Source organism: Schistocerca cancellata, chromosome 1 (genome assembly GCF_023864275.1).
Source record: "Schistocerca cancellata isolate TAMUIC-IGC-003103 chromosome 1, iqSchCanc2.1, whole genome shotgun sequence".
NCBI lineage: Eukaryota > Metazoa > Arthropoda > Insecta > Orthoptera > Acrididae > Schistocerca > Schistocerca cancellata.
Window position 1 is genome coordinate 374,996,823 of NC_064626.1, and position 25,624 is coordinate 375,022,446.

At 44.4% G+C, this 25,624-nt stretch overlaps 1 protein-coding gene across 1 annotated transcript in view; it reads right to left on the bottom strand.

The window, feature by feature from the left end:
- Window positions 1-25,624, bottom strand: part of LOC126176991 (uncharacterized) — a 506,961-nt gene that overhangs the window by 265,156 nt on the left and 216,181 nt on the right. Inside the window, exon 4 of the mRNA XM_049924241.1 lies at window positions 11,509-12,654. Within this exon, the coding sequence (XP_049780198.1) occupies window positions 11,509-12,654 (1,146 nt within the window). The remainder of the gene's footprint in view (window positions 1-11,508; window positions 12,655-25,624) is intronic.

Genomic DNA, 25,624 nt, shown 5'->3' on the forward strand with positions numbered 1-25,624 from the left:
AAACAAATTATTCCAGTGTAAAGTTTTTACGTCATACTGATACACAATGTTCTTGCACAAATTACTTCTGATGTAATTTTTACAGGCACGTCTTTACCAGCTGCAGAAATATAAGATTTTCTACTGTACTTCCCACTTCTCTTGACATCCTGCTTCCAGTTTGATCGATCTGTTTCCTTTCTACGCTCTTGTTTAACTCTCTCAGCGCCTAGTCAGCAGATTCTACGGACAGCGCTCCCTTCCAAAAGCGCCAAGCCCGTAGGTTCTACGGGCCAGAGTATTTTGTAGATTAAAAAGAGCTGTGCGTTGTTGTCGCACCTCTGACTGTCGATGTTTATACAGTTATTAGTAGACGGGTAGATAGCGTTAATTTACGTATTGTTTTCGCGTTGTTTAGTTCGTTGTGAGTCATTGGTTTCGTCTGTGGATAGAGCACAGTATTCTGTGTAAGAGAAATGGCACACCTGAAACTGACGATTTGCTGAATTTTGGAGGCATTGTCGATGCTCTAGATAGTGAAGATGATTTGGACGACACAGGTGTCTTTGAAGACGACTGCAGTGCAATGCGTTCAGGCGGAAACAGTTCTTTCATTTGCTCTTGTTGGGAGTATCGAATGTATTTTGGTTACATAGTTCATTTCACACCAAGAAAATTACAGTAACTGATTTCATTATCAGTCTTGGCAAACGCTCCAAATAAGCAAAACAGGCCTGTAGTCTGACTGAAACAGAGGCATTTTTTGCAACATTTACCACCGACAAGATAAAAGTATGCCTCCCTGTATGTTATGTTCTTCAAAGTCAAAGAAAGAAAGTGGGGAAGCCTCTCGTATGTAATCGGTACGTACAGTGCTGTGTGGCGTTGTGTGTGGAACCCTATTTTAAAATGTTTTATACGAAAATCCAGTATAAATCCATGTAGGAAGTGCTATTTAAACACGATACTCAGCCCTGATCGTTATGTACTTATTTACTCTACATGAGTGAATGTATGATTAATTTTGGAAAACAAGGTCATGTATAATAATATAATTTATCTTTGTTCTACCAGACAGGATTTGGTTTACAGTTGTACATTAAAAAAGACAAAATGGCCTTAAAATAGCGTTAATTTTGTATTTATACCTTCGATATTTTCCAAGATATAAATTGCGAACATGGACAAGTATTGGGTCGGTACTGTTAATATTAACCATATAATATCCTTTGGAGTAAAACTTGACATCAGCAATATCAGCCGTTTTCACTGATATACAACGTTCTTCCAGGGCGTTAAACATTAAAACTACAAATAACTGAATTTGTAAAGAGAAACGAAGACATGCGTTGCTATGGTACCATGTCTCCTATGATCTACCACTTTATTCCAGCGAAAACTCGATGTTACCACAAATGTGATATACAACCTTCTTCGAGGGAGGTCTTCAGTTGTCAACAAGGATGCATATACTGAAGTAGCAAGCTCTTGGAAATGCCGTTAGACGTTACACTTAAGAACAACGTGCTGTCATTCGCGTCCCGTATTCAATAACGCTTCGTCCAAACTAGCTGCACCCATGTTAATGCATGCAGAATGTCATTCGCAAAATGCAGTTCTGCGTAATAGCCCGTCATATAGGACACAGCATTCCACCCGCTACCCACACAGGCAACGCCCAGTTTGTATGCATATCTGCAAGCCCCCTCAACCATAAAATGGAAATCACGTCGATTATTACGTGGCTACTTGTAACCCAGGCAGTGGCATGATTTCAGTGGGACATATCATAGCCGGTAATATGCACCTACACAGTTTGCATAGGAATTCCAAGGTGCTGCCGATTTACGATCCCAGTATTAATAAAGAGCTTTTAAAATGCAGTAACTAGAAATTTACAAAGATGTCGAAATAATGACAAACATGTAGCTAAAACATGTTAATCGATAATTTTATTCTGTAGTAGGTTTTTAACATACTGCAGCAGCTTTCGCTGATCTCTTTAACACTGTGAGTTGACATGAAAGTATCGGTATTCAGCATACCAAGAAAATACAAATTACATTGTTTAAAATTTTTCAACTGTGTACTCTACTCCAGCGGCAAATAGTCAATACGACTTTCTTCTAGTCAATTTTTTCGTTTGTACATACAGTCACTGATAATATACTTCAAAGAACATACAACAGGAAGGGAAGAGTCAAGATTTCGTCATCCAGCATAGGAAAGTATTTAACATCAATACTACAACACAATCACAACCACATATACCAGTGAACTCACAAAAACAGTGTTAGTTTACGCCCAGCTGATACAAACTATATTAGTGCATTTGCGTATGCCGTTCACTCATAAAGCACGTTAGTGGTTAATACAGTACACAGATAATTAAATTACACCTTACTAATTTGTGTTTCAGTTCGTTACTTTGCATATGTACATAGGTTGCTGATAGGTCTTCCGCTGTTGAGTTTTTCTGCTTTGGATCATATTAGAACCAAAAAAAAAAAAAAAGAAAAAACTCAGTATGTGTTTCCAACTCGTTTTTCAGCTTTGAAATCGTTGTGCTAGTAGCCAATAGGATTGTTGTTGGCAAGGAACTTACGGAACAGAGATGAGAAGTCGTTAAATAACCACTCCTCTAAGGAGAGAAGAGGAAGGACATTTAAAATTTGCAATAGCACAACTAAAGCGTCAGGAATCAGACCTATTCTCTGAGCTCCAAGGATGGTGGCCATTTTAGGACTGACAATTTCGATACAGAAAACAAAAAGGAGTTTCAAAAGACTACCATTCATGAATGTGTAAAAAACGTGGATTTCTTTGGAAGGATTATCTCTTGAGTTTGGAGGCTCCTATGAGGATTGAATAATCTTTAAAAATATCGCGGTTAAGTGTGGGTTTAATCATCGAGGATATGCTGTGAATGATAATTCATTTGTGAAGGGAGTACAGATAAAATTATCCGGTTTCAGAAGAGAAGGAAACAGGCAGAGATTTTATTCTTGAAATATTCCCTGCGTAAAGAGTATTCCATGAAATTTCGGGATTGCTGCAGGATGAAGTCGACCTCATGCCATCAAGATTAATAAGATCTTCTGCTAAAGGAATTTCCTCCGATTTCTCACTAACTGAGTCCCATAAGGATCTTGTCGAGGCCAAGATTTCCGTGGCGGAATATTCCCTGGAATCTCCTGTGGAAACACAATGCTCAGCGATGGCTGACTTCCTGGGCTGCGAAAGTCGAGTGCGGCGATTATGTTTAACTCGTCTTTCACGCACTGTGCCCGTTGCCTGACCAGTGCAGACTCTGCCACACTGGCAAGGTATTCTGTGGAGTGCAGACCACTGGCAAAGTATGCATTGGTCAGACAACGCGCACAGTGTGTGAGAGGCGCGTTGAACATGATTCCCACACACGCCTTTTGCACCCCTGTAAGTCAGTCATCGCCGAGCATTCTATCTCCACATTTTATAACTAATGACACGTCTGCCGACAGTTAATTTTACTAATTTGACATCTGAATGTTGGCTTCTCTACCCTGCATTCTGACAGAGAGCGCGTATGTAGTAGCACGATTAGGGACGCGCTTCCGCGCCACAGATGGTGCAAGATTCGAATAGGGTGCCAAGCTCGACAGATACGATACGATAATGGAGTGCCTGTTTTAATAGAGACACTGTAATATTGTATTTATCCAAGGACATTGGGCAAACGACTTTCAAGTAAAATATTTTGCCTGTATGGGAATATACGGAATGGATGTACGAGAGCACGTGGTAGAGATGTGGTTGACGACATATGGAAATCTGGGGAGGGCCGTCAGTCGTGCTCGGATAGCATAATGGTAAGGCGACCGTTCGCGGTAAACGGGAAACCTGGTTTTGAGTCCCGGTCCGGTACAAATTTTCAGTGTCGTCATTCCATTCTACAGTTGATGGTTGTCCACATTTGCAATTGTGAATACAGCTCATGTATGAACTCGACAGAGGTTGCTCATGTAGCGGCTGCCTTGACGCACGCGCCAAATTTTGTATAAAGTTAGCGATGTGAACAAGCAGTCTCCAGTGAAAAACACCCACCTGAAGATGACTGAATGGTTGTCAGTTGAAATATCGTGGCAAGAAGCCGATGTCATCCGGCTGCAATCCCAAAATTCGTCGAATAACAGAAATCTGTATGCTTATCAGTCACCAAGAATGAATAGATGTGGAATGTGGGGACCAAAACGTACAACAACAGACATACAGGGTATTTTGCTAAATGCGAGCCAACTGCGGGAAATGATACATATCAGCATATGACTAGAAATGGGTTCCGAGGGATGTACACCCACTTGAACGAGGAGGTAAAAGAGCTTTGACACAGTAGGTTTCGACGATTGAAAGCACACACAAGAACGCACCCTGCAGGTCGGAATTTTCAGTCCTAGTGCCTTATTGGTATGGTGACAGCGAACGATCAGCTCCGGTTCGTTCTCCGTGGGCAGGCGAAGATAATTAGCGACCGCTTCCTAGGACCAGTCATCTTGTCATCCTTCCACAGCGCCTCACAGGTGAAGCATATCAGCGCGAGTGCGACTGCGTTTTTCTAGAAGACGTGCCGTTGGTGGTAGGAAAGGTACTGTGGCTACTACACGATGGCGCTCACTTCTGCATTTCCGTGTGCAGGCATCTCGACATTATCTACTGCAACCACACATTGGAACTAAACCGTTGACGATGATTCGCTGCCGCTGTACCACTAAAACGCTCGTACAGACAGAACACTCCCAGCTTGTCTGGAGTGTTCTCGTGTGTGCTTTGAGTCATTTCAACCTACACTGTCAAACATCTTTAACCTTCAAGTTCAACTGTCCATATGTTGACTTTTGCTCCCTATCCTGTCACGGAACTTGTTAAGTCCACACAAGCTTTCGTGCATAGCTTTGTGACCAGCACTCCTGGAAGAAAGGATATCCCATGTCGTGTCCGCGTTTAGCAAGGGTTTGGGTTCGTGCCCCAGTCTGGCACACAGTTTTATCTGCCAGTAAGTTTTGGAAGAGCGCTCACTCCTCTACTGAGTGAAAAAAATGATTCCGGGATTTTGGCCAAGTTTCAAACGCAACGACTGATGTAATCAGTATGTCTCCCAGCTCACACGGTTAAAATGGAATAAAACTGGTTTTAAAAAACAGGACTGTGTGTCTGTTCTACCACTCACCAAAGTAATTTATCTGTAAAACTCAGCATTTGTGTGCAGTCGATTTTCCAAGGTTGGCTATGTGAAGACTAGTCGTCAAAAAAAGATACAGCGTACAATACAGTTAACGACCAACAGATTACAATATATCATAAATATACCAGGGTTGCCCAGAAAGTAATGCATTGCATTTTTTCATTCAACAGTTCTTTATCGAACATAATGAGAACTACACACACGAAGGAATGGTGTTTTATCTACACACCCAATTTTTCCACATCGTCTCTATGCCGTTCTATGGCTATCCTCCAGCGAGAAACAAGGGCGTCTATTCCGTGTCAGTACCAATCCCTGTCCTGATGGCGGAGCCAGTACTTCAACTTCTCATCGCCGTTAAAATGTTTTCCACGAATGGCATCCTTTAATGGCCCAAACAAGTGGAAGTCCGAGGAGGCAAGGTCAGGGTTGTCAGGTGTGACAGCCGTGTATGGTCTCCCCAACCGCTGCAAATCGTGGAGCTCCACCGAAACGTCTTCTGATGAATATTGTGAGAAATTCAATGACGGCACGTTGCTTGTCACGTAAATCACCTACAGACGCCATCTTGAAACTGTCCTGCAGCTACGGTATCTGTTGGAACTGACGGAAACTTGGCGCGCTCACCCAGAAGACTTCAAATAATACATACGTTTCACATTCTAGCAATATTTTCGGCTGAGAAAAAAAAAATGCGATGCGTTACTTTCTGGGCAACCCTCGTATTACTCTACCTCGTCGAAAGTATCTGGACACATTAGAGGACATTTATATGGAGCGTGTCCACCTTTCGCCTTTACAACGACTTTAACGCCGCTGGGGACGCTTTCAATGACGTGTTAGTGATGCTGAACGCTGGGGTCTGGGGCGAATGTGTACCACTGGGGTCAGATAGGGACTCTAGGCAGGCCAGTCCACTTCAGGCATGCTACTGTCCACAAACCATTCAAACCATTGTCTCGCAGACGCTGCTTTACGGTAGAGTGCATTGTCGTGCTGTAACAATCACAGTCTCTGCTGTACGCCGTACACAATGTTGTAGGATGTGTTCACATCCTTCCACATCTAGTGTTCTCTTAAGCGCAATAAATGGACCGCAAACTAACTACGGAAGACATCCCCATACCGTAACAGCATTTCCTCTGTACTTCACCGTTGGCACCACAGAAGGTGGCAGGTAAAGTTTTCCCAGCATTCGCCAAATACGAATCCCTCCATCGGATTGCCAGCGTGGTATAGCGTGATGCGTCACTCCAAATCACATATTTCAAGTCACCCACTGTCCAGTGGCTTCGCTCTTTAGACCACCTAAATTGTTCTCCCTGAGCAGCTGGACTGCTGGCAGGATTTTGGAACTCACGAGTGATTCTTTCTGCTGTTTTCATGAATTTGTAAACGACAGCCCTCCACAATGTCAGACGATCCCTGTCCGCCGGTACACGAGGTCTCCCTGTCTCTCGTTTTAGCTGCGGTTGTTCCTTGGCGTTTCGCTCCACAATCACATCACCAACAGTCGACGTGGACAGCTTTACAAGAGTTGAAATGTCCTTGATGGACCTGTTACTCAAGTGACGTCCAATGACTGGTGCACATTCGAAATTACTGAATTCAACTGACCAACCCATTCCGCTGTTCCCGCCTCTGCTGACAACACAGTGCTCCCCGGCGTCTTTTATACTGGCGAGTCCACCTTCCGTGACATCTGGTGGTCAGTTCCGCAGGGGTGAGCGAATACTTTTGATCAGATAGCATACTTGGCGAAAACCTGAATACGAGAGTGGCTTGAAAAGTTCTCGGAATCACCACGAGAGGTCAGAGCTAGCGCAACGAGTTGTTCACCTGATATTCACGTCAGTGCTCTTGGAAGAGGACTGTAGCGGTCACGTGGCTCTGTTGTTGCTTCCGCGTAGTGATTTGCGAAGATGGAAAAAAAATCGAGATCCGAGCAGTGATTAAGTACTTCGTAAAGAAAGGTATGAAAGCAAAGGACATTTATGCCGATTGCCAGAATACACTGCGGGGGGGGGGCTCTGCGCCTTCATATTCAACTGTTGCCAAGTGGACAACTGAATTATGATATCCGCGCAGTGGTCGGCCAAGATGTGTTACTACTCCAGAAATCATTGCAAAAGTTAAATAGTCATGGAGGATCGCCAATTGAAAGTGCGTGAAATTGCTCACGCTTCCCAGATGTCATCTGAAAGGGTATATCACATTTTAACCGAAGAATTAAAAATGAAAAAATTATCTGCAAGATGTGTGCTGCGACTCTTGACGCGCGCCCGCACACATGTGCCCTCGCCATGGAAAAATTACACGAACTGAGGTATGAATTGTTGCCACACCCGCATTATTCACCTGATATGGTGGACGAAGATTCACTTCAAACGAAGAATTGATAGTCCGAGTTGACAACTATTTTGCAGGCCTGGAGGAAACTCGTTTTCGATATGGGATCAAGGCACTGTAACATCGTTGGACCAAGTGCATTAATCTACAAGGAGACTACATTGAAAAACAGAATAAGTTTCAGTGATGTAAGTCCTTTTTTTCTGTTCCATTCCGAGAACTTTTGCAAACCGTCCTTTTATTTGGTTGAAACTATGCACTTGCAGAGCCAAATTCTCCGAAAGAGGCATTGCCGCGTTGTGATGCGTCATTTATGACACTTGTGTTTCTTCTGGTCATAATATTCCATTAAGCTACTTTATTTTCAGTAATTTGTGCTTTTGCTGTAGTTAATTCGCAAGGTTTATCACATGAACTGTACACAAATTCTGAGTTGTAGATATTAATGGCCTTGATGGATGGTAGGGCAGGCACTTTTCTGCATTTTACAATCACTGCTATTCGGTTTTAGCTACTCAAGCTGGGTACCTTCAGTTACTGAAAAACGTGAATACCCGCCAACCACCAGATATATTGGTGTAACCAACCACTCTCAGCAACCGAAAAGCTTTCTCGTAAGTGACTTTTTCCCAGTACACAGCTGAAGACTTCTCAGCACCTCTTCGGACATAAAAAAATATGACTATTCTAAAATACAGGAGATTTTTAGAAGCAGTAATCACAAATTTACATTTAAACTCCACTGAAGGAACATAAGCAAATATTAACTTTAAGTAATAATGGATCCACGGCCCCTGTAAAATCTTTAAAGGACGTCATTTTCGGCATTTGGCTGTACCTGTTTCTATCGCGCTGTTGCAGTTTTGGCTATATGCCATTGTCAGACATATACAAAATTAAATATGATGTCCTAAGAAAAACGTGACAGTACGTACAACAAATATGCTGCTAACATTCACATATTTACAAGATACGATGTCATAATACTATCTACTTCCATGCCGTGATATTACGTTGAATATTTTAAGTACGTGAACATTAAGACTGCAAATCTGTAGCACCTACTGTTGCTCTTCTATAACCTTCATCTTAAACTCTCTGTTTTATTTTTTGTGGATGCTTGACAGTTTCATATAAGCCGAAATTGCAACAGCGCAATCAAAAATGTTACAGCCGAATGTGAAAGAGTGACGTAATTTAAACAAGTAAACATATTTTTTTCTTTTTTTGTCTAGTTCGCACTCATATAGAATTTCCCGTTGTTCGCTCTGGCTGTTAAAATTATTTATGTGTAACATTCTCAATTGTCGTTTCGAACTCTGACATTTTCTGGTGGTATACTGCGAGACTGCCGAAATTACAATCGCAGAATTGATAATTAATTTAAACAGTTGAAGGTGTAAATGACGTCTTTTTTAAAGTATGTATGTTATCATAAGCGTGCTACAGAGTTTCTATAGCAGGCTCTGCGGGTAGTTCAGTAGACTTGATAGATGAAGTTTTGGTAAGGAACTCGTGTCCAGAAAAGTCCCGTTTGGTTGCAAAATAAGAGTGAAGATCGGATCGCTTTGAAATCTCCCGCTTCATCATACGCGCACAGCGGAGACAATGAGCTCTCTGCCGTGCGTTCTCTGCAAGAGACGCTCCGCGTACCGACCCTGCTGTTCTCCGACGCATGTTCCCATACGCACAGTCGACAAAGCCTTGAGTGCGCCGAATAACTTCTGCTGCCGCCAGGGGATGTTCTTCCTACTGCGCGTGAGTCTCGTACACAAGACTTCTTGTATCACCCCACAAGAGAAAGTCGAGAGGAGATAAGATATACAGGACATAAAATCCCGTCTGAAGCCTGCGATCATTTTTATGTTAATAATTGGCAACCAATGAAGTACAATCGCAATAAAATCATGAGATGTTCCATTGACTCTTTTATTAGAACATTTTACGCGTTTCGGGATTACATCCATCTTCAGACATCACAAACTTCAGCTCCTTCCTAACCAACCAGGCGTACAGCATTGACAAATCAAAGAAAGTGACGAATAACATACGACTTTAACTGCGACATAAGCAGTCTCTGCTTCAAGACTGCTTGTGTCGTAGTTATAGTCATACGTTATTCGACAGTTTCTTTGAGTTGTCAAGGCTGTACGCCAGGTTGGTTAGGAAGGAGCTGAAGTTTGTGATGTCTGAAGATGGATGTAATCCCGAAACGCGTAACATTTTCTAATAAGAGAGTGAATTGAACATCTCATGACTTTATTGCGAGAGGAGGCAAATCTGGCGAGCGTGATGGCCAACGATTTAGTCCATCTCGGTTTCCCACCTATCACAGTACGTTTGGTTGAGATGTTCGTGGACGCCACGTCCGAAACGCACGGTTGTGCCACCATGTACCAGATAGGGTTGATACAAGACATAGAGAAGATCCAACGGAGAGCAGCGCGCTTCGTTACAGGATCATTTAGTAATCGCGAAAGCGTTACGGAGATGACAGATAAACTCCAGTGGAAGAGTCTGCAGGAGAGACGCTCAGTAGCTCGGTACGGGCTTTTGTCAAAGTTTCGAGAACATACCTTCACCGAAGAGTCAAGCAGTATATTGCTCCCTCCTACGTATATCTCGCGAAGAGACCATGAGGATAAAATCAGAGAGATTAGAGCCCACACAGAGGCATACCGACAATCCTTCTTTCCACGAACAATACGAGACTGGAATAGAAGGGAGAACCGATAGAGGTACTGAAGGTACCCTCCGCCACACACCGTCAGGTGGCTTGCGGAGTATGGATGTAGATGTAGAGATGTAGAGATGTAGATGTTGTAAGCACATTTGCTGACGGAGTGGCAGTAAAAAAGTCATCTTCCAATAGCTCGATTAGTACCTCTTGTACGAATGTAAAGTGTCTGAAACCCGTTAGGCAGTACGGAAGAACCTACGTGAAGGAGGAGACTTCAAAGTGATCCCGTCTTCAAACTTATCTCTTATCCAAACAGTACATTTATGGATATGGGTTCCCTTGTGAAAAGTTTATCTACTATCCACAATCCCTGGAAGACTCTAATAAGAATTGTGGAACAATATATTTATTAGCAAATCTTTAAAATAAATAAATGAGGCCCTATTGTACAGTTGTTTCTGGCTATGGATCTTATGTAATTTTGTGCATTACTCAAGCATGCAACACCTCTTCCACGAAGGCTATATTTTCAACTTCTGTATTCAGCTGCGAAATCAAAACCACAGTGAAAAATCAAAAATGTTTTATTTGCAACATTTTGCTACACTTTTAAGCTACTTCTTTACATAGTCGCCAGTCCGTAGCGCGATACCAACTTCTCAATATCCCCATCAAAGAAGGCAGCCGCCTGTGATTTCCACCAATTATCTACGCTGATCTGCAGCGCGTTGTCTGTGACAAAATGCAGCCAGTGGTTCACGTGAGCGAAGAGATGAAAGTCAGAGGAAGTCAAGCCCTGGCTGTGTGGTGGATGATCAAACACTTTTCATCGACAATACTGCAAGAGCGCCTTCGTTGCACATGCATTGAGCGGCCAAGGATTGTCGTGGAGAAGGTAACGCATTACGGATACGTTATGCGGGTTGCATGAAATCAGGCGAAAGCCCTCAGCAGGCACCTCACACTTGGAAGGAAACACTATTACTCTAGGCATCTTTACACGCTCACTGTGAGCTCAGAAGTGGACAGAGCGATGTGATGCGATAGATGGGTATAGTAGAGACACTGCACAATGTATGTGCTCAAAACTTCACCAGGTTTCCGCAGTGGTTTTAATTTCGCGCCCGATCAGAAATTGAAAAAGGAAGTTGTCGTCGTACATTTTTAGTTCACCGCCACCATCAACATATTGTTGACTCAGGGTAGTTACAAATGCATCTAGTAACCAGCGACCGGATCGCAAGCAGTAAGCTTTTGCGAAACGCACTCTGACTGTACTTACCGTTGTCGAGCACCCTGCGAGTCTCCTGCCTTCTCTTCTTCACAGTCACTTTGCGGAAGACCGTCCCACTTATCGGCTCGACGTCGAAATCGTCGCCCGAGCTGGCGTGCACCGGCGAGCCGTCCGCCTTGTGCGAGGACAGCGACGAGGTGTCGTCCCTGGCGCCGCCGTAGCGGCGGCCGTGCGGGGGCGGCGTCGCCACGATCTCGCCGCCGCTGTCGCTGTTGCCGCTGTACTCGAGCGTCGACGACACGTAGTCCCTGCTGAGCAGGGGGCGGCGGTGGGGCGGCGGCGGCAGCACCGAGTCGCGGCCGAGCAGCGAGTGCCTCGAGTGGGGCGCGTCCTGCCCGACGAGGAAGTAGCGCCGGTGGGGCGACGCGGGGGCGGCCGCCTCGCCGCCGCGGTCCACGGAGGAGTGGTGGTGCTGCAGCAGCGACACGGTCCTCGACTGCGGCCTGTCCACGACGTCGAAGCTCTGGTGCCTCCTGGTGAGCGGCGACACCTCGCGACTGCTGTGGCTCGTGGAGGACGACGTGACGTCCCTGAGGTCGCGCACGGCGGCCAGCCTGCTCTCCTGGACGCTGGGGCTGCTGCCCGGCGAGGACGACTTGTCCTCCGGGGCACTGCCCGCGACGTAGTCGTCCGACTTCTGGCGGCCGACGTCGGCGCGGTGCTGCTTCAGCACGTGGTTCTGCAGGTACCTGCTCTGGAACTCGGCGTCGTCGTCGCTCCTGGAGCTGAAGTACTGCTGCCTGCGGACCCGGGCGCTGAGCGCGGGCGAGTTGGACATCCTGTCTCTGAACGTGCCGGCCGCTGGACTCTGCTCGGCTGTTTCGCTCGTCGTCGTCGTCGCCGCCGCCGCCACAGCAGGGCGGTTCTCTACGTCCGCCGCCGGCGGCGATCTGGTCGGGGATCGTTCGGTCGTATCTTCGTCGTCTGGGAGGCTGTACGTTTGGGAATGGGACTGCTGGCTGTCGCGGGAACGCGGAGATCCGCAGGGGCCGCTCTCATCCCTCGGATACGACGGCGACTTGTCCCTCGGTACGTGGTTTAGCGAAGTGTAGCAGCATTCTTGGTGGCGCGGAAGACTGTTGTACGCTCTCAGTTCCGGAGAGCCTCGAGTTGCTGACCACCTCGATGACGGGTCTGCAGACAAGCGTAAGAGGAAGCGACGTAAGTATCAAATTATCTTATTAACTTAGGAAGACATATATATTACTAAAAGGTCAGACGGCCATCTGGCCACCCCGTCCAAGCCACAGGTTGCTTACATAACGCCTTCACGGGAAACAAAATTGTGATTTTCCTTATTTCAGATAATAATACACAGTTCATTTCTCTCTATAGAAGACTAATTGTATAACTTTCAGTAAATCTGTGTAACTATTAGTAATTACTTGTAACTATTCGCAGTAATCAATTTCAAAACTCATATATCGTCATATTCACATGTTTTAGTTTATCAATCATAAGTAAGGGTGATATATTTCTAGAAACATCCCCTAGGCTGTGGCTAAGCCATGTCTCCGCAATATCCTTTCTTCCAGGAGTGCTAGTTCTGCAAGGTTCGCAGGAGAGCTTCCGTGAAGTTTGGAAGGTAGGAGACGAGGTACCGGCGGAATTAAAGCAGTGAGGATGGGGCGTGAGTCGTCCTCGGGTAGCTCAGTTGGTAGAGCACTTGCACGCGAAAGGCAAAGGTCTCGAGTTCGAGTCTCGGTCCAGCACACAGTTTTAATGTGCCAGGAAGTTTCAAGGGTGACATGCATCGGCTAATACCAGTATGAAGTAAATTATTAAAATCTTACTTTAAATGTTAAAACAATATTATATTAGACAAGGGTGTATGTAGACCAATCATAATACTGTAGTGCTTGTGCTGTGCTTAGCCTCCTTTTTGAAGCAGATGAAGTTGGCTGTTTGTGTTAGAAATTGTCTGTTTGTACTTAATTCAGCTTCTAAGCAACGAGGCCAAGCAACTGTAAGAAAACCAGAAGTGCCTTGAACAATTAGCATGTTCGAACCTTTTATAACAAGTAGTAATAAGAGTGTTCTCAAACGATTGTTAGCTCACTTTTAAATCAGTTTTATTCGAATGAACATATCCGAGATCATATTAATGCAAAGATCCATAAAATATATGTATACTGGTAATGTTGTAGCTTGCCTTTTGTACACTACACAGTTCAATGTAGTTCTCTCACATGTGGTTCCGTTGGAATGTAAAATCATTATGTAAAATTGTACTGCACACTTGTAGGATCACGCCTATGTGGCATGTGTTGCTTTGGTTTAAAACTTTAATCCCATTATTTTGGCCCACACTTTCACAAAAGATATGCGTTAATCCATGATAGTGCGTGCAAATATGGAAGTACCATCACTTAAAACTCACAAGAGGCACAGATGTTGCTTGTTTTCACGTACTTTCTGGGTATTTTATGATTACTTGTGTATTGTGTTGTGTACTGAGGTAAGTATTTCCTTGTAATATGTAATTAATGTGTGTCCTGTATCCTTGAAAGTAACATAAAATTAATATGTCAGCATTGTTTTTAGGAGGTATACAATGTACACAAGTATAATACTTCCAGATACACGAAATCAGTCCAAGGAGTAGGACATGTGATAAATTATCTTGAAATAGAAAGTAGAACTTTGCTGTGGTATACAACGCAGAGCCTAGAAGTAAGAACAGATGTAATTATAGGAAAAGGGTAGTATGTGTGTCCATCAGCACATATCACCAATGTAAATCCTTTAGTAGATGTTTATATCACTAATATGCTAAAAACGTAATTAAAAAAAAGCGCAGCACATTTGCAGGGCCCACATTTAGTAGTATGTAAACTTTTCTGCACATCGCGTGAACACATGAGTACGATACGGTCACACCTTTCGAGCTATCGTACCATTTCTGGGGAAAGGGAACCCGTTACTTTCTATATTCCTCGACATAACTCTAGATTTCTAACTCTCTCTCTTCCATAACCACTACAAATAGATTTTTACCTCGTTATTTCAGTCCTCACGTTATATCTAAAGTAATTTTGCCCTCACTCTTCTCTGCAGAACTCCTATCCATTTATCGTTATATATCTTCCTTCTCCTTCAAAATTTATATTTCTTATTTTTGTATAGTGATATCGATTTTAATTCATTATGTTCTTCTTTTTTTCTCTTGTTTTCATACATCTGTTAAAAGTTTATTAACATTGTAATACTTTTGTAATGTAACACTAAACCACGTATGCAGCATGGGATAGCGAAGGTCTGGTCCACCGCCCCGTGGATAGGGACGGGAAACGATGCAGTCACTCGCAAACAAAACATTTGTGATTGGCTGCAACGGCTAAGAGACCATGACTTGCTGCATATGTACTGAATTCAGTAAGCTAATAACCCACCTTATTTGTCAAGGCGGTGGGTTTCGCATGTGGTTAAATGAAAAAAAGTTCATTTCTGACACAGGCCAGACGAATAGAGGACACATACGAGGAGCTATACAGTGTGATTAGATACGGAAAAGCACGGAAAGAAACCAACAGTACGGCAGATTCGATCTCCACGGGCCTGCATCTTTACAAAAGAACGAAAAAACGGAGCCGTATGACACCCAGGACAGAACAAACAATCAACATGACAGACACCTCAGAGAAAGATAGCGAAGCTGACTCAATCAAGACTGAAGACTAATGATGAAAACTTTTTCCTTGACCAAATCACCTAGTAGATAAGCCGTGACGTGTTATCGTATGTAAAGTCACATAAACTTGTAAACAAGAAGTAAGCACATAGATTAGTAACAACATATCCACCGGTGGGAGCAAAGCTCTACATTTATCCTAGTTACAGCCACCCCTCCCCCTTCCCCCCCAATCGTTCCTGCTTGACTTTGGCGACAGGCATCTACAACTCACGTATAAAATCTTTCCTTTCATCTCTAAACTTCCTTCAAATTTAATAATAATTCTTATGTTTACGGTAAATATAATTTATGTCCCATACTTTGTTTCGACAGCAAAAGAAAATATCTACAGATCTTTCCCTTCTTATCTTTCCATTATTTTCTTCTACATCACTACGTTTTTACACAACACCCATCGTTTCCCTTAATTAATATAATTTTGTTCGTAACTCATTCTTATTACTTTGTTCGTATTTTGAAGAAATTTATATTATTACATCAAAAATTGTAAAACGTACGATTCGTCTCTAAAATACACGGTCCAATCACGTCAATGTTGAAACGTCTCTGTTACATTCGTTTCATACCATTTAACTTGTATTTCGTGCTGCCACGCCCAATTATTTCTAATAATTGTCTTGTGACAGCCAGAGCGAGAGCACCAGCAGCAGCGAGTACTGTTTGTATAAAGCGTTTATTTTGCATTTTGTTTACGACCTTCCACTAAGGAAGGGATTCTATTTGTGTTTATCTGCTCTGCATAGTAACTAACAGTTCTTGATAAAACTTTACGTAGTTTTCGTGTTAGATTTCTTAGTGTTTTCTTGATCGTTTAGAACAGAAAGCGCCCTAAAACCGTCTTTTGTTTGTTTCGCGGCCGTTAGCCACTAGTCACTTGAATCAGCAGTTGTCTTGTGACAGCCAGAGCGAGAGCACCAGCAGCAGCGAGTACTGTTTGTATAAAGCGTTTTTGTACTTATTTGCTGCGCTTAACTTTTAAATAGTTTTTCTGGGAAAACCTAGCGTAGTTTTCGCGTCTCGTATTTCAGTGAGTGTTTCTTGATTATCAGAGTAGCTCATCAGAAGATTATCTTGGGAATTTGTCACCGTATAGGGTAGGGTAAACATAGTCATGTGTAGGGACTGTGGTTGTTGTGAGCGGACGCAAGGAGAATTGGCCACTCTTCGGGGGCAGGTGGAGGCTTTGTCTGTTAGGCTCATCGAGCTCGAGGCGCAGGCGTCGGCTCGTAGTGGCGTTGGGGCAACTGTGGTGAGACCTATGCCTACTTCGGTGGCCTTGGAATCACATGGAACCCCTGATGTCGCTGCGTCTTCCGGCAGTGAGCATCTTACCGGTCAGCCATCACTCCAGGGTGAATGGCGGACAGTGGTGGGCTCGCGCGTGCCTGGCCGAAAGGCGAAGGTGGGATCTGGCCGCGTGGCAGCTGCCTTACCCCTTTCCAACAGGTACGGGGTGCTTCCTAGTGGTGATGACATCGTTTCCGAGCCACCACAGGATGCCTCGCCTGTTGGGCCAGTGGCCGATTCTCCGGCAAGGTCCCGACAGTCACAGAGGGCGGGCCTATTAGTTATAGGGAGCTCCAACGTTAGGCGGGTTATGGAGCCCCTCAGGAAAATAGCGGGTAGGTCGGGGAAGAATGCCAGTGTGCACTCTGTGTGCTTGCCGGGGGGTCTCGTCCGTAATGTGGAGGAGGCCCTTCCGGCAGCTATTGAACGCACTGGGTGTGACCGGCTGCAGATAGTAGCACATGTCGGAACGAATGACGCCTGCCGCTTGGGTTCTGAGGCCATCCTTGGTTCCTTCCGGCGGCTGGCTGATTTGGTGAAGACAACCAGCATCGCACGCGGAGTGCAAGCTGAGCTTAATATCTGCAGCATAGTGCCCAGAGTCGATCGCGGTCCTCTGGTTTGGAGCCGTGTGGAGGGTCTAAACCAGAGGCTCAGACGACTCTGCGACTATAATGGTTGCAAATTCATCGACCTCCGTTATTGGGTGGAGAACTGTAGGGCCCCCTAGACAGGTCAGGCGTGCACTACACACCGGAAGCAACTACTAGGGTAGCAGAGTACGTGTGGCGTGCACACGGGGGTTTTTTAGGTTAGAGGGACCCCCCCTTGGGCGAAACGATAAAATACCTGACGGCTTACCAGAGAGGACATTATCATCGTTGATAAAGAACGTCCGTCCTCAGAGACCAAAAACAGGAAAAGTTAACGTAATATTGGTAAACTGCAGGAGTATCCAGGGCAAGGTTCCTGAATTAGTATCTCTTATTGAAGGAAATAGTGCGCATATAGTATTAGGAACGGAAAGTTGGTTAAAAGCGGAAGTGAACAGTAACGAAATCCTAGACACAGAATGGAATATATACCGCAAGGATAGGATAAACGCCAATGGTGGAGGAGTATTTATAGCAGTAAAGAATTCAATAATATCCAGTGAAGTTAGTAGCGAATGCGAATGTGAAATAATCTGGGTTAAGCTAAGTATCAAAGGTGGGTCAGATATGATAGTCGGATGCTTCTATAGACCACCTGCATCAGCAACCGTAGTAGTTGAGCGCCTCAGAGAGAACCTGCAGAACGTCGTGAAGAAGTTTCGTGATCATACTATTGTAATAGGGGGAGACTTCAATCTACCAGGTATAGAATGGGATAGTCACACAATCAGAACTGGAGCCAGGGACAGAGACTCTTGTGACATTATCCTGACTGCCTTGTCCGAGAATTACTTCGAGCAGATAGTTAGAGAACCAACTCGTGAAGCTAACGTTTTAGACCTCATAGCAACAAATAGACCGGAACTTTTCGACTCCGTGAATGTAGAAGAGGGTATCAGTGATCATAAGTCAGTGGTTGCATCAATGACTACAAGTGTAATAAGAAATGCCAAGAAAGGAAGGAAAATATATTTGCTTAACAAGAGTGATAGGGCACAAATCGCAGAATATCTGAGTGACCACCATCAAACGTTCATTTCTGAGGAAGAGGATGTGGAACAAAAATGGAAAAAATTCAGAAACATCGTCCAGTACGCCTTAGATAAGTTCGTACCGACTAAGGTCCAAAGCGAGGGGAAAGATCCACCGTGGTATAACAATCATGTACGAAAGGTACTACGGAAACAAAGAAAGCTTCATCATAGGTTTAAGAGTAGTCGAATCATAGCTGATAAGGAAAAGCTGAACGAAGCGAAAAAGAGCGTAAAGAGAGCAATGAGAGAAGCATTCAACGAATTCGAACATAAAACATTGGCAAACAATCTAAACAAGAACCCTAAAAAGTTTTGGTCATATGTAAAATCGGTAAGCGGATCTAAATCCCCTATTCAGTCACTCGTTGACCACGATGGCACCGAAACAGAGGACGACCGAAGAAAGGCAGAAATACTGAATTCAGTGTTCCGAAACTGTTTCACTGCGGAAAATCGTAACACGGTCCCTGACTTCAGCCGTCGCACGGACGCCAAAATGGAAAATATTGAAATAAACGATATCGGAATTGAAAAACAACTGCTATCACTTAGTAGCGGAAAAGCATCCGGACCAGACGAGATACCCTTAAGATTCTACAGTGATTATGCTAAAGAACTTGCCCCCTTTCTATCAGCAATTTATCGTAGATCGCTGGAAGAACGTAAAGTACCTAGCGACTGGAAGAAAGCGCAGGTCGTTCCCATTTTCAAGAAGGGTCATAAATCAGATGCGAATAATTATAGGCCTATTTCGCTTACGTCAATCTGTTGTAGAATAATGGAACATGTTTTGTGTTCTCGTATTATGACGTTCTTAGATAATACAAATCTCCTTCATCATAACCAACATGGATTCCGCAAACAGAGATCATGTGAAACTCAGCTCGCCCTATTTGCCCAAGAAATTCACAGTGCCGTAGACACTGGCGAGCAGATTGATGCCGTATTCCTGGACTTCAGGAAGGCATTTGATACGGTTCCGCACTTACGTTTAGTGAAAAAAATACGAGCTTACGGAATATCGGACCAGGTTTGTGATTGGATTCAGGATTTCCTAGAAGAAAGAACACAACATGTCATTCTTAACGGTTCAAAATCTGCAGATGTAGAGGTAATTTCGGGAGTACCGCAAGGAAGCGTGATAGGACCTTTATTGTTTACAATATACATAAATGACTTAGTTGACAACATCGGTAGCTCCGTGAGGCTATTTGCAGATGACACGGTTGTCTACAAGAAAGTAGCAACATCAGAAGACTCGTACGTACTCCAGGAAGACCTGCAGAGGATTAATGCATGGTGCGACAGCTGGCAGCTTTCCCTAAACGTAGATAAATGTAATATAATGCGCATACATAGGGGCAGAAATCCATTCCAGTACGATTATGCCATAGGTGGTAAATCATTGGAAGCGGTAACGACCGTAAAATACTTAGGAGTTACTATCCGGAGCGATCTGAAGTGGAATGATCACATAAAACAAATAGTGGGAAAAGCAGGCGCCAGGTTGAGATTCATAGGAAGAATTCTAAGAAAATGTGACTCATCGACGAAAGAAGTAGCTTACAAAACGCTTGTTCGTCCGATTCTTGAGTATTGCTCGTCAGTATGGGACCCTTACCAGGTTGGATTAATAGAAGAGATAGACATGATCCAGCGAAAAGCAGCGCGATTCGTCATGGGGACATTTAGTCAGCGCGAGAGCGTTACGGAGATGCTGAACAAGCTCCAGTGGCGGACACTTCAAGAAAGGCGTTACGCAATACGGAGAGGTTTATTATCGAAATTACGAGAGAGCACATTCCGGGAAGAGATGGGCAACATATTACTACCGCCCACATATATCTCGCGTAATGATCACAACGAAAAGATCCGAGAAATTAGAGCAAATACGGAGACTTACAAGCAGTCGTTCTTCCCACGCACAATTCGTGAATGGAACAGGGAAGGGGGGATCAGATAGTGGTACAATAAGTACCCTCCGCCACACACCGTAAGGTGGCTCGCGGAGTATAGATGTAGATGTAGATAGATTTAGTTTTGTACTTCCTGTTTTCCCCATTCAGTGGTACACAATTACATTCAAGTATCAATTTTTCCAGTAAGCATCTAATCCTATGTACATTATCTACATTTTTTTGCTCCCAAATTTTCTTTCTCTCTTTATCATTTTTATGAATGAGTGAGTGTGCGTGTATGCTGTATTTGTCTTACATACGGAAGCATTACATAATCTGGCTGTCTGCTGTGGTAACAACAAGGTACATAACGTAGCTTTCCCTCAGTCAAGGCTAAAAGATTTGTACTCTTTCGGTAGTCATTCGACGGCAGTTAAATTTGTGGTGGAAAGGACCCCTCTCGTCTCTTGCGGCTACCTGGGGGAGCGTGTTCTCGACAGTCAGGGCGGGGGACCTGTGGTGAGTTAAAAAAAATGGTTCAAATGGCTCTGAGCGCTATGGGACTTAACTGCTGTGGTCATCAGTCTCCTAGAACTTAGAACTACTTAAACCTAACTAACCTAAGGACATCACACACATACATGCCCGAGGCAGGATTCGAACCTGCGACCGTAGCGGTCACGCGGTTCCAGACTGTAGCGCCTAGAACCGCACGGCCACTCCGGCCGGCCCCTGTGGTGAGTGAAAACGGTACTCTTAAGAGCGATTTGGCGCTGGTGTGTTAATGTGTGTAGCTATCTCAACTCATGTACACTTTTGATTTGCTAGTTCATTTTCAAATTCGGTAGCTGAATTCTTATATTTTTCAGAGTGTAGTCACGAGTATATTTTTCTGTATGTGGTAAGTTTTTCCGGTCCTCGCTTTGTGTAAACAGAACACGTGATGTGGGAAGTTCGTTACTCCAGCATACGTTTAAAATTCAGTTGTATGACTTCTCTTTTAACTGTATTGTATGTGGGAACTTTTCTCGTGTGTATGTTTTTTTATTTCTTCAACTTTTCATTTCGTTTGAGTTTTAAGTTTGTGTAGCTTTTTTCATACGACGTGGTGATTTAACAGTGTGTAATTTCAGTACCATCTTGAATAAGTTTTATTCTTAATTCCGCGTGATATTTTATTACTATTTGTGTCCATATGGTTTGCATTTGTGTTGTTGAAATTTCCGGGAGTCTTAATAATTTTGCTTTTCTGATGAATATTCACGGCATTTGCGGGTGTTTCACGCCATGGTAGCTTAGTTTGATGTGCAAGGTGATGCAGACAAATTTCTCTGCCGGAAAGTATTCCATAGTAATCTTACTCACAATAATTCAATCACAGCGATAGTGATGAACCTCTGAACGTCTGAGTCACTGTGATTGGAAAAATTCTTTTTATCCCTATTCTTTTGACTGAATCGTGTATGTTTGTGTGAACGTTTCCCGTGCGCGCCTCAGAATTCCGTTTCATATATCACTGCACCAGCACTCAATATAATAGTAATATAAGTCTGTTACTTAATTACATAACAGGCAACGACAGATCTTAGTTTAGAATTACCTTGTGAATTTTTAATATGATGTTTTATTTTAATCACTACTTCAGACTGGAGACTGTTGCTCAAACCTCTCTCCTTTTGTAAGATTACTTTTAACGCATCCCATCTGTCGCTTCTGAAGCGGAAATCGAGCGAGGTGGCGCAGTGGTTACCACACTGGACTCGCATTCAGGGATTTAGAATTTCCGTGATTTCACTAAATCTCTTCAGACAAATGCTAGGATGGTTCCTTTGAAAGGGCACGGCAGCTTTCCTTCCCCATCCTTTCCCAATCCAATGAGACCGATGACCTCGCTATTTGGTCTCCTCCCCCAAACTAAGCAACCAACCTGAAGCACAAAGGGCAGGCCTTATATTTGTAGATTTTTGTGTCATTATCTTTTTCTTTTTGTTGAGGCTTACGCTCCTGCTTGCTCTGAGTTACTTGATTTTACGTTTGTACTTAAATTGTTCCCATACGCTCAGTCTATAAATTCATTTGGATCTTTTTACTGATGCTTAACAATTCAGTGATCAATTCACTTCTTACATTAAATTTTCCCAACTGTAATTAAATTGGATGGCGACCTAGAAAAATTTTGTGGCACACTAAACTTACTGTAGATTGCAGAGTTCTGCACTGGATAACGTACCCCAGTTTCTGCAGTTCACTCAAGCTTTATTGTTCCAACCGTAATATGGAGTACATGAAATGATTCAATTTACAGATCAATAGCACAAGCGGTTCTGAGGTACCAGTTATCGACCCACGCTGAACACCCATGTTGTTGTGTGGTGTAGCCTGCACGGGCGGCAATGCAGACGCTGACTCTGGGCCGGCCGCGGTGGTCTAGCGGTTCTAGGCGCTCAGTCCCGAACAGCATGACTGCTACGGTCGCAGTTTCGAATCCTGCCTCGGGCATGGATGTGTGTGATGTCCTTAGGTTAGTTAGGGTTAAGAAGTTCCAAGTTCTAGGGGACTAATGACCTCAGAAGTTGAGTCCCATAGTGCTCAGAGCCATTTGAACCAGCCAGCTGACTCTGACATCCGTTCGATCGTATACATGGCAAATACTGTCCTAGGATACGTCAGAACACACCTGCTAAACCTGTTCAGTAGTTCTGTAAGCGATTTTGGTTGATGAGTTGGCACTATTCGCTTCTCGTCTCATCACATCCCACACGTGCTCGGTTGGAGAGAAGTCCGGAGATCGTGCTGGCGAGTGAAGTTCCTGCGCGTCTTGTGGAGCACGTTCGAGTTTCATGGCCAGGCAGCAGTAGAGGCGTGCACGTCGATGCTGTGGTGGGAGTGGAAAACGTGCTAGAAATGTGCGTGCCCGTATTCCCATTGCTAATGACCGGTTCGCAACAGTTCGTGTTGACACGTCTGGGCTCACTGCTGGGCTCTCTGCTGTGGTAACTGTACGAGCTGCCACTGCTGCCCGTGCGATACGACGATCCTGACGGGTGTCTGTGCTGCGTGGACGTCCGGAACTTCGTCTACGGGTGAGAGAATGTTCACCTGACCACTGATACCAACATCGTCGCACAACTGACGCACCACGTCCCACTTCTCCCGAAGTACCATCCTGCCACACGAAAGGCCACAATTTGACATCTTCCAAAGTCACTCAGTTGGCTGCAGGGAGCTCGAGTGCGTCTCCTTGGCATGGTTGCCTGCTTGCTTCATACGTTTTTATCACAGCGAGCCTTCTGGCTGTGGGCATTCCCAATTGAAAGGTAAAAACAGATCAATAGCACAAGCGGTTTTGAGGTTGTCCGTTGGTGGACGACTTTGAAACTACACTACTGGCAATTAAAATTGCTACACCAGGAAGAAATGCAGATGAAAAACGGGTATTCATTGGACAGATATATTATACTAGAACTGACATGTGATTACATTCTCTCGCAATTTGGGTGCATAGATCCTGAGAAATCAGTACCCAGAACAACCACCTCCAGCCGTAATAACGGCCTTGATACGCCTGGGCATTGGATGGCGTGTGCAGGTACAGCTGCCCATGCAACTTCAACACGATACCACAGTTCATCAAGAGTAGTGACTGGCGTATTGTAACGAGCCAGTTGCTCGTCCACCATTGACCAGACGTTTTCAATTGGTGAGAGATCTGGAGAATGTGCTGGCCAGAGCAGCAGTCGAACTTTTTCTGTATCCAGAAAGGCCCGTACAGGACCTGCAACATGCGGTCGTGCATTATCCTGCTGAAATGTAGGGTTTCGCAGGGATCGAATGAGGGGTAGAGCCACGGATCGTAACACATCTGAAATGTAACGTCCACTGTTCAAAGTGCCGTCAATGCGAACATGAGGTGACCGAGACGTGTAACCAATGGCACCCCATACCATCACGCCGGGTGATACGCCAGTATGGCAATAACGAAAACACGCATCCAATGTGCGTTCACCGCGATGTCGCCAAACACGGATGCGACCATCATGATGCTGTAAACAGAACCTGGATTCATCCGAAAAAATGACGTTTTGCCATTCGTGCACCCAGGTTCGTCGTTGAGTACACCATCGCAGGCGCTCCTGTCTGTGATGCAGCGTCAAGGGTAACCGCAGCCATGGTCTCCGAGCTGATAGTCCATGCTGCTGCAAACGTCGTCGAACTGTTCGTGCAGATGGTTGTTGTCTTGCAAACGACCCCGTCTGTTCACTCAGGGATCGAGACGTGGCTGCACGATCCGTTACAGCCATGCGGATAAGATGCCTGTCATCTCGACTGCTAGTGATACGAGGCCGTTGGGATCCAGCACGGCGTTTCGTATTACCCTCCTGAGCCCACCGATTCCATATTCTGCTAACAGTCATTGGATCTCGACCAACGCGAGCAGCAATGTCACGGTACGATAAACCGCAAACGCGATAAGCTACAATCCGACCTTTATCAAAGACGGAAACGTGATGGTACAGATTTCTCCTCCTTACACGAGGCATAACAACAACGTTTCACCAGGCAACGCCGGTCAACTGCTGTGTATGAGAAATCTGTTGGAAACGTTCCTCATGTCAGCACGTTGTAGGTGTCGCCACCGGCGCCAGCCTAGTGTGAATGCTCTGAAAAGCTAATCATTTGCATATCACAGCATCTTCTTCCTGTTGGTTAAATTTCGCGTCTGTAGCACGTCATCTTCGTGGTTTAGCAATTTTAATGGCCAGTAGTATATGATCAGTACATCTACCTACGCCACAGGTGGTGTATGATGGCATCGAAACAAAAATCTACGTCGTCTTGCGAAGTGCATCAATTTTTTTTCCGGCAGTGTTTTTCATTACTTATCCTAATGCAAGGTGGTCGCTTGCCAAGTGACACAGAATTGTGAGTGGACTCATTGAAATATTGTGACAGGACACCTCACATTTATCAGGTTACCTTCCATCCAGAAGGCTGTTGCACGCAGCGACTGTTACATTGACTTGTAAATAATAGATTTCAGCTAACAGTCGTCCTTTTTAAATTTTATTGGCAGATCTAGATTTCAGCTAGAAACTAGCCATTCTCAATGCACTATCACTTTTGATCAATGCATGTAATGCCTTTTGGTTCGTGCTTGATCCACAGGTCATTGCATACTCATTTTGTCTTTTTCTGCAATATATTCAAAGTTAATCGCATTTACTAGCTATTACTGATCTGCAACTCTCCCACTGCCCCTTTTCTTTAATTATGCTATCACTCTAAGTGAGGAAACACTTGCAGTAAGTGAAGAAGCCCAAAATCCTTCAGCGTCCGGGGACAGAAGGGAAACAGTGATAGGCAGTTCATTCCCCAGTTTTTATACATTGTCGCCACCGACGTGGCTACAGACGATGTACCATCTCTTTCACCTTCCTCCTGTTACTCCACTGTCACGTTCTTTCGTAACACTGCATTTCCTGTCCGCGACTCTGTAGTCGTCCAGTTCGCAAATGTGGGCGTCAGGGCAGATACTTC